Source organism: Notolepis coatsorum (assembly GCF_963971535.1).
Source record: "Notolepis coatsorum genome assembly, chromosome: 9".
NCBI lineage: Eukaryota > Metazoa > Chordata > Actinopteri > Aulopiformes > Paralepididae > Notolepis > Notolepis coatsorum.
The window spans coordinates 66,909,137-66,922,308 of NC_140173.1; the positions used below are offsets into that span (position 1 = coordinate 66,909,137).

Below are 13,172 nucleotides of genomic sequence, written 5' to 3' on the forward strand. Positions count from 1 at the left end.
AAAACTGCAGCGCATCATTAACAAGACCTCCAAAATCATAGGATGTGACCTTCCCTCCCTGGACTCCATCTTCACCTCCCGCACAACCACCCGCGCCAGAAAAATTGCTAAGGATCCCTCACACCCCCTGTTTAAGCCCCTGCCCTCAGGTAGGCGCTTTAAGTCCATCTTTTCAAAAACCACCCGCTTCAAGGACAGCTTCTTCCCTACCGCCATTCGGACCCTGAACTCCCTTGATTCTTGTTATCAACTGACCGTGAATGCAGGGGGGGGGGGGTCATGATTGATGGATGCTAATAGGATTAAGTGAAGGCCGGTTTGTCTTGTACGCAGCAGGGTGATATCAGCCGAGATAGTTGATATCAAGGTTGTGCTGCCACAACCAGAGGGTGATATCAGCCCGGGGTTGTAGAAAGTGTTTGTGTTTGTGTCGATACCCCCCCCTGCTAACTATTATTATTATTTGTTATTTATTTTATGATTGTTATTTAAAAGTACCCTAAATAATCTAAATCTAAGGAGGACAATGTGGTGGTGGTGGGACGCAAGAAGACAGCCGTCAGACGCTGTTTAAATCCTGTCGGAGGAAGAAAATACGATTGGAGGATGAGAACGAGGTAAGACACAGTGATTGGCTGTGAGTTGTGGCTCAACTGGAAGTAGGAGGTGTTTAGGAAGTCCATTTTAATACTCAAATCTCTTCCCCCAGAATTACATCACAGACTCTTTTGACTCACTGTATTTCTTTTTGTTTGTTATTATTCACATTGACTAATGGGACAACATCTCCAGGCCTGGTATGACACTATATCATAAGGACAGTCTGGCTAACAGGATCAACTCTGATACCAACACCAGGACCCTATTCCCCGTACCTGGTTCAACTAAGTCGATCAAAAGTCCCATTATCCAGATTCAATTAAACCGATGTTTGAATCCGGGCTTTCCCTGTTCCTCGAACGCTGATTCAGTCTCGTTCATTCAAACCAGACTTGATAGTCAGGATAATTGTGCGCAGCCGCCTCACCTGAAAAGACAGCAGGTGTCGATCGCAGAAATCCTGATTTTCTAACGGCATTGATTGATTGAAAACTTTACAGATTGCAGAATGGGTATTGATTGATTGAATACTTTATTTTGACACAATCGTAGTACAAACATTTAAAAGACAAAACAATAACAGTGTCAACACGCTGGTCAAAAATGGATAAAACACAATAAAGCCAAGGCTTGTTTCCATTGTGGTCCATACATGGAACATAAAAGGCACAAAAACACAAATGGACATGTACACTATACAGGACACATCCTAATTTTTTTTACAATAACACCTAACCTGACAACTCATAGTCAACTAATGTTAAAAGAAAATCCGCAAACCCTTAAAAGCAACTCATGATAAAGAGAAATAAAAGCAAGTTATGATAAAAGAGATAAAAACCATATTAACACTTTCAGAGCCGGTCGTGTTTTCCTTTTTACCCCCTTGAATGCCCAGCAACCACTTCAATGTTAACGTTAATATCGCCTAATCTATGTTTTAAATTATGGCTATGTGTCTAATCTGCCTGTCGCATTATCAATGACCCATTTCCAGTCAACATTGTCGAAGCGGATTGTTTTTTTATCGGTTCATTTCCGTTTTATAGCATTTTGAAAAGCCCTCGTTTTCAAGAAGAAAAAAAAAGAATCCCTGATAAACGCTGATGTACTGTAATATTCTAGAACGTTGTCATTGTTCTGCCTATTTATGAATCGTTTTCAAATAAACGCTAGATTATCGATAGTATATGTGTACGTATGCACGCTGGTGCTGCAAGCTGTAAATCGATTCTCTTATTTCCTGATCACTCGCACAGTCAAAACAGCCATATCACATATAGGGGGAAAGCTTATATCTCCGTGAAAAAAGGTCTGATTATCCTAAGACTGGTAAAATAGATTCCTTACCCGAGATCAGATGGTATCCAAATGGATTATTCCAATTCCTGATCGACCATTCCAAAAATCGATCCTTTTATTGATCCCACACGTATACTGTAAAACAGCGTATACACGCTGTGCTGAGGGTCCAGCATGAAGCTGATCGGCCCCGGTTACATGCGTGAGAAGTAAAATGTGGAGTCCGGGTTTTTTCCCCCCATGCATTTTCATTGAGTCCAATCCAAAAGGGTGAATTACCATCTGGGAGACGATAGGGGGCGCTTTTTTCACATCTGAGCGCCTGGGGTGGCTGATTTACCAACGGTAGACTCGGTTGATGAAATATGAATTCAGATCGCTAATAAAAAAAAAACTCGTTATGGGCATTCAACCCGCGGGGGGTAAACCCGAGAATATTCGTTATGGGCATTCAAAGTGTTAAGACCAATTGAGTTGCTGCTGAGCCATGCTTTTAGGGCGGATTTAAATCCGAGAGGGGAGTTCAGGAGTTTTATGAATGTTGGCAGGGCATTCCACATTACAGTAGCAGAGTAAAAAAATGCATCTTTCCCCATGCATGTCCTGACTCTCGGCGAGACCAGGTCCGTGGGGCTTCCTCTTGTGGCGTGTTTGTGGACATCTCCTACTTTATTAAAATAATTTACTAGGTACTTGGGGACCGTTTCTTTCAGTACTTTAAAAACCAGTAGCATCTTAAGCTGGTGTACCCTTTCCTCAACCCTAAGCCATCCCAGACTGCTAAAGTGGGCTGGCGTTAGATGAGTCCTAAAGTGAAGGTTGTGCAGGAGTCTCACTAGTTTGTTTTGGGAGGTCTGGAGCTTTGTACAATACAGTACGGCTCAATAGCCTCGCTGACAAGTTAAATGCATAATCTATAGGCTAATTTTAAATCCCTCATTACCCCAATCAATCAGATTATATTTCTTTAAATGTGCCTGCTTGGCAGTAGGCTTAATGGAATGAATAATCAAATGAGATCTTGCTAGCAAAAATAATTAGTTCAACTTTCAGAATAAGTAGATACAAACAAGCCCAAAGAGTTAATTAATATATACTTATGAGGATATCTGTACTGTATGCGCTCGGCTTAGGTATCATGTACTTTATATATTACACAGTTTTCAAGGCGCGACCCTCGAAATAACGGTGTCAGAGAGGCTTGGAGGCTATATAGTTTCACTATTAATCAGGTTTTAATCTGTTTCGGACATCATCCATACATGCATTGAATTGATCATCATCAGATAACAGTGCTTGAACAGATAAATGCATTTTCTCAAATTCATTCGTAAAAACGTCAACGGCTCATTCAATTTCTCAAATCCGTCAAACAGAGCATAGACATTTTAATCCCAGTTACAATAGCACAATAATGTGTGAGTGACAGTGATACAATTCAACAATCCACCGATTCAGATTCCTCGTAATTCATATCCACAGTCCACGCATGAAGACGCTTCAATTTCACAATCCGGCGCTCCATTAAGCAAATACATCAACAGCGAAGAATATGAAACTAATCCGAGCCAAACCGGCGGGATTCACATTTGCAATGCGGCGTTATTAAAATAACCAGATTGTGTGTGTCGCGACTCCGAGCGCCGTATCCGTATAAATATGACGTGCATTATTTAGGACAAAGTAAATCTATAGGCTGAATAGGATTTATTATCAGCATTTTAGGTATATTATTTTACATTTCAAAAGCCCCCTCTAGAAGAACGAAGCACAAAAACATAATTCAGAATGGTATAATGGGATCTAGACTGAGAATTATTTCAGGAAGCGAGCTGGGATTTCTTTGCGAGGGCGTGGCCATGGTTTATCCAGCTAACTGAACTAAACCCTGCTCTGGAGCAGGTTCAAACTTTTTTATCTGTTGCCATAGCGATTTAGACAATCGCACGTCGGGGAACGGAAAGGTCTGGCTTAAGTCAAGCTATGCTGAAAATTATCCGGCTAACTCAGTTAGCCAGGTACGAGGAACAGGGCCCAGGAAGCAGTCAGTTTGATATGTGCACTGTGCAGTCTCTCCAACAACAGGAAGCAGTTAGTTTGTTATGGGTGCAGTCTCTCCAACAACAGGAAGCAGTTAGTTTGTTATGGGTGCAGTCTCTCCAACACCAGAAAGCAGCTAGTTTGTTATGGGTGCAGTCTCTCCAACACCAGGAAGCAACTAGTTTGTTATGGGTGCAGTCTCTCCAACACCAGGAAGCAGCTAGTTTGTTATGGGTGCAGTCTCTCCACACACCAGGAAGCAGCTAGTTTGTTATGGGTGCAGTCTCTCCACACACCAGGCCAGAAGCACCCGAACAGACAATTCACTGTGTATTCTGAGATTCTGATGGAAGAGTCTTTACCAAAACAAACACACCCATATCTTTCACCTGCAGGTGGAGACATTTTACATGTAAAACACATGAATTCCATACAGGCAAGTCATCTACGCTGGTTGTGGAAATTCACTGAACTTGGAGCAATGATCTTCCCTGAGGCCCCAGAGACCAATAGATACTGATTGGTAATGATTGGTTTCTCCAACATGGCTATTGGTTACAGCAGGAAGTGAAATGAGGGCAACGTTGTTGACACTCATTCAGACCTGGTTCTGATGAAGTAGCAGCAGCAGCACCACGGCTGTGTTCACAGAAACGCCGGGTAATACACTACTCTTTATTCTGGAACTATGGAACCGTTTCAGACGGAAGGCACTGGGATGGTGTGGTCAGACAGAGGTGTGGTCAGACAGAGGTGTGGTCAGGCAGAGGTGTGGTCAGACAGAAGGCTCTGGGGTGGTGTGGTCAGGCAGAGGTGTGGTCAGGCAGAGGTGTGGTCAGACAGAGGTGTGGTCAGGCAGAGGTGTGGTCAGGCAGAGGTGTGGTCAGGCAGAGGTGTGGTCAGACAGAGGTGTGGTCAGACAGAGGTGTGGTCAGGCAGAGGTGTGGTCAGGCAGAGGTGTGGTCAGGCAGAGGTGTGGTCAGACAGAGGTGTGGTCAGACAGAGGTGTGGTCAGGCAGAGGTGTGGTCAGGCAGAGGTGTGGTCAGGCAGAGGTGTGGTCAGACAGAGGTGTGGTCAGGCAGAGGTGTGGTCAGACAGAGGTGTGGTCAGGCAGAGGTGTGGTCAGGCAGAGGTGTGGTCAGGCAGAGGTGTGGTCAGACAGAGGTGTGGTCAGACAGAGGTGTGGTCAGACAGAAGGCTATGGGGTGGTGTGGTCAGGCAGATGTGTGGTCAGACAGAGGTGTGGTCAGACAGAGGTGTGGTCAGACAGAGGTGTGGTCAGACAGAGGTGTGGTCAGACAGAGGTGTGGTCAGACAGAAGGCTCTGGGGTGGTGTGGTCAGGCAGAGGTGTGGTCAGACAGAAGGCTCTGGGGTGGTATGGTCAGACAGAGGTGTGGTCAGACAGAGGTGTGGTCAGACAGAAGGCTCTGGGGTGGTGTGGTCAGAGCGGAGACTTACTGCAGGTACTGGATCTCGTTCTTGTAGGAGATGAGCGCCGCCTGGTGGATGCCGTTGCCGCTGACCAGCAGCTCATTGTCCAAAGCCAGGGTGAGCTCCGCCAGACTCAGCCTCTCCTCCAGGGAGAAGTCCAGTGTCTGCAGGGGACACAGAGCGCTCAGTCAATCCTGTAGTAGATCTGACAATCTATCAAGTTTCAGGTGTATTAGAAAACATCATAAGATTAACATTAATTGAGATGCTTTTTTTCTTTTTTTAAACCACTACAAAGTAAAACAACATTTTCAGATACCATAAAAAGAATGATACGTGAGCGTTCCAGTTTGGATGATCACTAAGCATAGCTTGAATGCTCCTCGTATTTTTATGTGACTCCTCTGCTGTGTGTTCAGCCTTGTGGTTCTCGTGCTACATTGACTTTGTGGTGTTTTCAAAGCCTCCAGTAGGGGGCAGACCCCTCCATCAACAGTCGTTTGAATCAATAGTATCCATCTGCAGAACGTCAGCCCAGCACTCTCAGTCCCAGCGCTGTCAGGCCCCACGCTGTCAGGCCCCTCAGGAATTTGGGTCACGAGACCGTCACAGGCCCGCTCAGCAGCGCCACCCACCCAATGGCTGAATTGGAGTATTGCACTGTGCGGGATTGATTGATTGATTGATAACTTTATTAACAGATTGCAGAATGGGTACAATACAGTACGGCTCAATACACACAATTGTTAAGGGGATGCAGACCAGAGAAAGACTTTCGTCTTGTTTACATCAGGGTCCCCCATTTTCAATTCATAATGACATTTATGACACTCAATGCAGTAATGTTACATTTGTGACATACAGTAAATATATACAAGGAGGAGGGAACTTGGCGTAACGGAGATTGCGTTCGTCACCAAACCCCGGAGCGGCTAGATTCGCCTGTTCGAATCCAGCTCACAGCTCCGGGGTTGTCACCAGCTTGGCTGGCCGTTCACACTAATACAATTGGCAGTATTAGAGGGTGGGAGAAGCTGGCGGGGTGGGTCCGGGTCGTTGTAAACAGCGACTCCTACAGTTCGGTCGGGGCGCCTGCTAAGCGCGGATAGGACTTGAGTGGGATAGTGTGATCCTTCCACACGCTACGCCCTCTCAATGAGAATCCGCGCTGCCAGGTGAAAAGAAGCGGTTGATTGGCTGGACGTGTGTCGGAGGAAGCACGTGATAGCCTCCACTCTCCCAGACCGACTGTGGGGGGTAAGTGCGCAGCGACCAGGAAGGGGATTGGGAATTGGCATAACGACTACTACGACAGTACTGTACTGTACCCATTCTGCAATCTGTTAAATAAAGTTTAAATAAACGCATCGCGGATCTGCCCGCAGGAATGCCCTACCCAAAGCTGTAAAGGAATGTGAATCACTACCCACTTTCAAAAACACTCTCAAAGAACAACTACGGGAGACTGCAATTCGAAACTGGCCCCCACAAATGTCCTAACCCAGTTGTACAGTAAATGACCAAGTATGGCTTTGTCAGTATTCAGTATTCCAATGTACAGTCTACAGTGTCAGCAATTCAGCCATTGGGTGGGTGGTGCTGCTGAGCGGGCCTGTGACGGTCTCGTGACCCAAATTCCTGAGGGGCCTGACAGCGTGGGGACTGAGAGTGCTGGGCTGACGTTATGCAGATGGATGCTTCTCGTTTGAATTCTCAGCGAGCAGCTTGGTCTCTCTGTGCAGCCAGACAGGGCAACGCTCCACTCGGTAGACCCATGATGCGGCCTCCGTTGCAGGCTCTCAAGGTCTTCAGTTAGGTCCTTGAAGAGATCGGTTGGTTTTGTGGCTTTCTGAGACTAACATGCTTGGTTTTCAAGGCTTTCATTGGCTTTGAGGCAACAGGTCTGTGTAAAAATAGGTATATTTTACACAATGTATCAAGTCCAGAGTCTGTGGGAGATACGTCAGTCAATCAGACGTCATTTTTATACAGTGTGACGGAGAAAAATTGTCAATAGTGCATCTTCTCTTTGTTTTAAATGAGGGAAAATGTAACCTTTATTTAACCAGGCAGGTCAGTTAAGAACAAATTATTATTTTCAATGACGGCCTGGCTGGAGGACAAAGGAAGGGCAACAGGGAAAGGAAAAAAAATCAAAAATTTAATAGAAAATAAAATAAATAGAAAAGAGACCGATGGTTCATACATCACAGAGGTAAGGGAAACAATTAAAACACACATCAAACAACCAAATACAATGACAAGGGGGCATACATGAAGCAGAACAGTCAAAAGGCTGGGTGACAGTTGCAGGTGTGTAAACAACTCTGCGATAGTCCTTAAAAATAATGAGGGGGATCAAAGGAATTGACCAAAGGAAGTGTTAACACAGGGAACATTTAGCGAGATATGGTGAGCAGCTCTGGTGTTATAGAGATATGGTGAGCAGCTCTGGTGTTATAGACCCGTTCGCCATTTACAAACATACTGTGTTCGAGCCAATCAATCAGTCACGTGACTAAGTTGACCCCTACCTGCACGAGCTGCTGCGCAAAAAGAAGTACGACAGAGCTCTATGGAGAAACCATGACACTCCCCTGAATAAAAGTTGTTTCAAACGAAAACGTCTGGATGTAATGATGCCAAATCAGCATGGTTGAGTGTGAGAGTCTTTCACCTTTTACATACTGTATCTAGCTTTGGCATGGATTGATTGTTTAGATCGCTAGCATGGCTAACAAATTCAAATATATTGTAGTCTGCCCCATTGTTCTTCTGACCAGGATTACGTTCCTTTTTGCCTCTGGTCTGCGCACGCATAATTTGTCATAGAGATATGGTGAGCAGCTCTGGTGTTATAGGCAGTAGATGGACATTTTTAACAAGTGTATCAAATAAGGAGGGGTCAGACCAAGGAAGGTTTTGTAAATGAGTGTAAGCCAATGAATTCCTCGTCGAGAGTGTAGTGTAACGATGGCCAATTTACAGATGTGTAAAAGTCACAGTGATGTGTTGAAAGGGGGGCATTTGTAGCAAACCTGACTGCTGAGTGATACAAAACATGCACAGGAGGTTACATAGATACTGTAGAACCAAAACCCAGGGACACACATTTGTCCAGCAGTAGGGAGGGCTAGAGGTGGTGGTAGTAATAGTATGTAGAACTAGAACAATATCTTACAAAAGACTGTTGTGGTATTTAAAATGTCCCTAATGCTTTGGTCACTATAATGAAATGATGAAAACACCAGGATATCAGCACCGTATCATGGTTTGAGTTGGATTATACCGTGGTATTATGTAAGTATAAGGATGCATAATGTTTTACCATGCCAGTACCAAATGACCAACTACTAACCTACTATACATTTTTGGTAAAGGGCTGGGTGATCCCAGACTGAAGCGTGAAGTAGGTCATGGGTCATGTTTTTGTTTATCCTCGGCTGCAGTCACAACGTGTCACCACGGACAATCTAGGCTGGGGATTAATCTTGTATTATCATAATCAGAGTATCCACCCAGCAGTGAGGCTGCATGCAACACAGATTACACTCCCAAGGCAGTCTGTCCAAGATTACGCCCGACTGGAAACCACAACCTCATTTTGTACTTTAGTTTGTATATTGTATATTTTGTATAGTGGCTGGACTTTATTCTTTTAACTTTTTACTGCATGAAGCACATTCTCAGGGGGCTCATACAAAACCAAGCATTTCACTGTAATGTGCATGTACTTTATACGTGACAAAAAAAAAGAAAAAAAGCTTGAACTTGAACACAACCAACGTTGACAGACCCGTCTCAAGCCCTGTCCTCTTTTCTTCATCCTCCAATCACAACCCGCCGCTTCCCTCGGACAAACCCAGCCCACCAGTAGGAAGAGAGATGTTTCCTGTGCGCCGCCATGCTGCGGGTAAGTTCAAGTTCAAGTTCTTTAATAGTTGTCATACAGAAGTACAGAATACTTTCATACAAAATGCTTCTTACTGTTACGCTCCAGTAGAAGCTGCGTTTCTAAAAGAATCCCCTTTATGTAACAGCGATGCCTGAGAAACCCTACAGTCTCACACGCACTCTGAACACCTCTGGTCTCGGCCTCCCCGGCCACAAGCGAAGCCAAGTCGCCACGAGAGCAGAGCAGTCAACGTTTGAAAATAACCGATACAACAGATTGTACGAGTAAAGCGTCCATAGGCCATGTTTGTGCGTCTGTGGCTTCGGGGACGTTGAGTCAACTTAAGACGAGACCTACTGGGGATAAACGGTGGCTCGTAACAAAGCTCTCCTTTCACAGAGTCACCTTGTGAGTGAGGGAGCGTATCGGGTCATTCAGAACACTCTGTTCGCCAGATTCCACATGCGCCACTTATCTCAATGTCACAACAAGCGCAAGGATTCAAGGGCCGATGACTGGCACCACTTCAAGTTCAGCTAAAGTTATACAATTTAAAATACACACATCCAAACGAATGAATGGTAGGTGCTGGACAGAAGAATACTTTGGATAAACTGTGCTCCCATGAACGTGTATCGATAGATTACCACCACATGTGATGTTTCCAGCACGTTAGCCGGTAGACCCTCCCGTATAACGCCACCCGCACGACCCCTACACAGTCAGGAATAAATCCATTAGGGGATTCTTTAGATCCAGAGACTGATGGCGTCTTGCAACGTAGATGCGATCTGTTTATGTCTCCGGATGCGTGAGGTACTTGTGAATTGACCCACGCAGACCTTGCGGATTCTTGAAAACGTTTATTCTCCGTCACCTGTCGAGTTAAGGCTGTAGACTACCTCAATACGACACAGGTGTGTTGATTATTTCTGGCACGCGACGGTGCTCCTGCTCTTCAGAATAGAAGCCCCGAGCTCTTGTATCTAGTATCAATACGGCTCTCTGTTTTGAAAAGCAGAAGCACTTTTATGTGCCGTGAATAATCAATGCAGCTGTGTTGTGTTGACAAACAGCCATCCTGCCCTGCGGAGACTAACTACAGTCACGACACAAACAGGGAAACTGAGAAAGATGGCTTTAAGGTTCTTTGACTATCCAGTGCTTTTGTAGTTACTGCAATTCTTTATACACCTTTTCTCTAAAACAGAGCAAGATTGAACAGATTAGAAGTTCAATTTCACTTATTATAACTCAATTTAGAAAAATAAACGAGTTACTCCTCACACATCCGGATTCCGGAGACCTAAATAGATCACATCTACCTTGCAAGGCACCTTCAATCTCTGGACCAAAATATTTCCCTACGGATTTATTCCTAACTGTGTGTGGCCAGGGGGTCAGATACGAGAGGCTCTACTCAGGGGTCTCAAAATCTATTTACCTGGGGGCCGCTGGAGGTAGAGTGAGGCTGGGCCGCATCAAATATTATATACCGTATATGATTTTTTTTTCTTTTTCTTTTTTGCAAAATCAACTCTGCCTCTTTGTTAACTACAACAAGCAATGCTGTTTGTTAGTGTTCATTGTGCTGCTTTTATAAAGCCTCAAATGACGGCTTACAATATTTCATAAGCAAAGTGTTTGTTTGTCTAAGATTTAAAAAGGTTTAAACTTTACAGCACTGACAAAGTTGAACAAAGTGCTGTACAAGCCCCACAACATAAAAAAAAATATATATATATATATATATAAAAATAATAATAATTTTTTTAACTTTGATGTCAAGTAGGGGGCCGCAAAATATCATCCAGCGGGCCGCAATTGGCCCGCATGCCTCGAGTTTGAGACCCTCTACATGTATGCTCTTCTTTTCTATGTCTGAAGAAGTGCACACACTCAAAATGTCACATTTGGTGTAAGTTATTCAAATGTTCAGGCAAACTGAACTAAGAGAGATGTGACAATGTGTCGGTTTACCTCTAATGGGAACGTGTCATGGAATGGAATCTGGGGCAGGGTTTGGTTTCCCAAAAGCATCTGGAATGAAGAGGATCTCGCTGCCAAGTTGCTTTTGGGAAACCAAGTAAGGAAAACTACAGTTTAGGACTAAAGCAGAAAATGAAAAACATGTGCTTCATGAAAGTCCTCTGGACGAGCTCTTCTAGATACACCAGGTACGACACTAATGAAGTTATACCATGATGTGAGCAGAGCAGAGCGACCGTTAGTCTGGTCCCTATAGCCTGGGTCTGAGGGGACAGACCCCTCGTTAGAGAGAATGACCAAATACACCCCTCTTATCACAATAAATGACCAAATACACCCCTCTTATCACAATAAATGACCAAATACACCCATCTTATAACAATAAATGACCAAATACACCCCTCTTATCACAATAAATGACCAAATACACCCCTCTTATCACAATAAATGACCAAATACACCCTTGTATCACAATAAATGACCAAATACACCCTCGTATCACAATAAATGACCAAATACACCCCTCGTATCACAATAAATGACCAAATACACCCCTCTTATCACAATAAATGACCAAATACACCCCTCTTATCACAATAAATGACCAAATACACCCTTGTATCACAATAAATGATCAAATACACCCATCTTATCACAATAAATGACCAAATACACCCTCGTATCACAATAAATGACCAAATACACCCCTCTTATCACAATAAATGACCAAATACACCCCTCTTATAACAATAAATGACCAAATACACCCCTCTTATAACAATAAATGACCAAATACACCCCTCTTATAATAATAAATGACCAAATGCACCCTCGTATCACAATAAATGACCAAATACACCCCTCTTATAAGAATAAATGACCAAATACACCCTCGTATCACAATAAATGACCAAATACACCCTCGTATCACAATAAATGACCAAATACACCCCTCTTATAACAATAAATGACCAAATACACCCTCGTATCACAATAAATGACCAAATACACCCCTCTTATAACAATAAATGACCAAATGCACCCCTCTTATCACAATAAATGACCAAATACACCCCTCTTATCACAATAAATGACCAAATACACCCCTCTTATCACAATAAATGATCAAATACACTCCTCCTATCACAATAAATGTCCAAATGCACCCCGCTCTTATCACAATAAATTACCAAATGCACCCCCTATGTTACAATAAATGACCAAATGCACCCCCCTCTTATCACAATTGACCAAATGCACCCCCTCATCACAATAAATGACCAAATGCATCCATATTGTCGCAATAAATTACCATTTGTCACAATAAATGACCAAATGCCTCTCTCTTGTTAAAAAGACTAACTTTAAGAAGTTAAGGAACTCACCCCACTTGGAAAGTGAGGGGAAGGGGCTTCCTGGTTACTGACCTGCAGGATGTCCCTGCTGTTCCTGATGCCCTCCTCGGTCCAGAGAGCCAGGACCCGGTCGGGGGCCGTGCAGCCCGACCCATCGTCCAGCCTGCTGAGCAGCCTCTGGCCCACGGTGGCGGAGAGCAGGGATGGGGTGGTGGACCGGACCGCCCGCTCCTCCAAGGCCTGGGGTGGGAGCATGGAGGCGCAGAGAGGAGAGAAAACAAGTCACGGGGGAGATCCAGAGAACATCCAGACTCCTCCACATCCACAGAACCCAGGGAGGTGAGAGTGTTCTCCTTGTCCAGCAGCAGCCTGTTGTACATTGGACTCCTGTTTGGTTCCAAATGCCATGGAGCCTTGAACAAGCAGGGTGTTGTGCCGTGGAGCAGAACACCTCCTCCAGCCTCCGTCCAAGAATACACTCAAGGCTGTATTGTGTAACGTACACACACACACAAACACACACACAGGCGATATGTTCCCACAGCCTTCAAATTATAT

The 13,172-nt window shown here is 44.3% G+C and overlaps 1 protein-coding gene across 1 annotated transcript in view; it reads right to left on the reverse strand.

Annotated features, from left to right (window-relative positions):
- The window catches only part of ninl (ninein-like), a 106,360-nt gene that overhangs the window by 47,835 nt on the left and 45,353 nt on the right, over positions 1-13,172 (reverse strand). Inside the window, exons 8-9 of the mRNA XM_084322141.1 lie at positions 12,687-12,854; positions 5,403-5,539 (exon numbers count right to left, since the gene is read on the reverse strand). Coding sequence (XP_084178267.1) covers positions 5,403-5,539; positions 12,687-12,854 — 305 coding nt within the window. The remainder of the gene's footprint in view (positions 1-5,402; positions 5,540-12,686; positions 12,855-13,172) is intronic.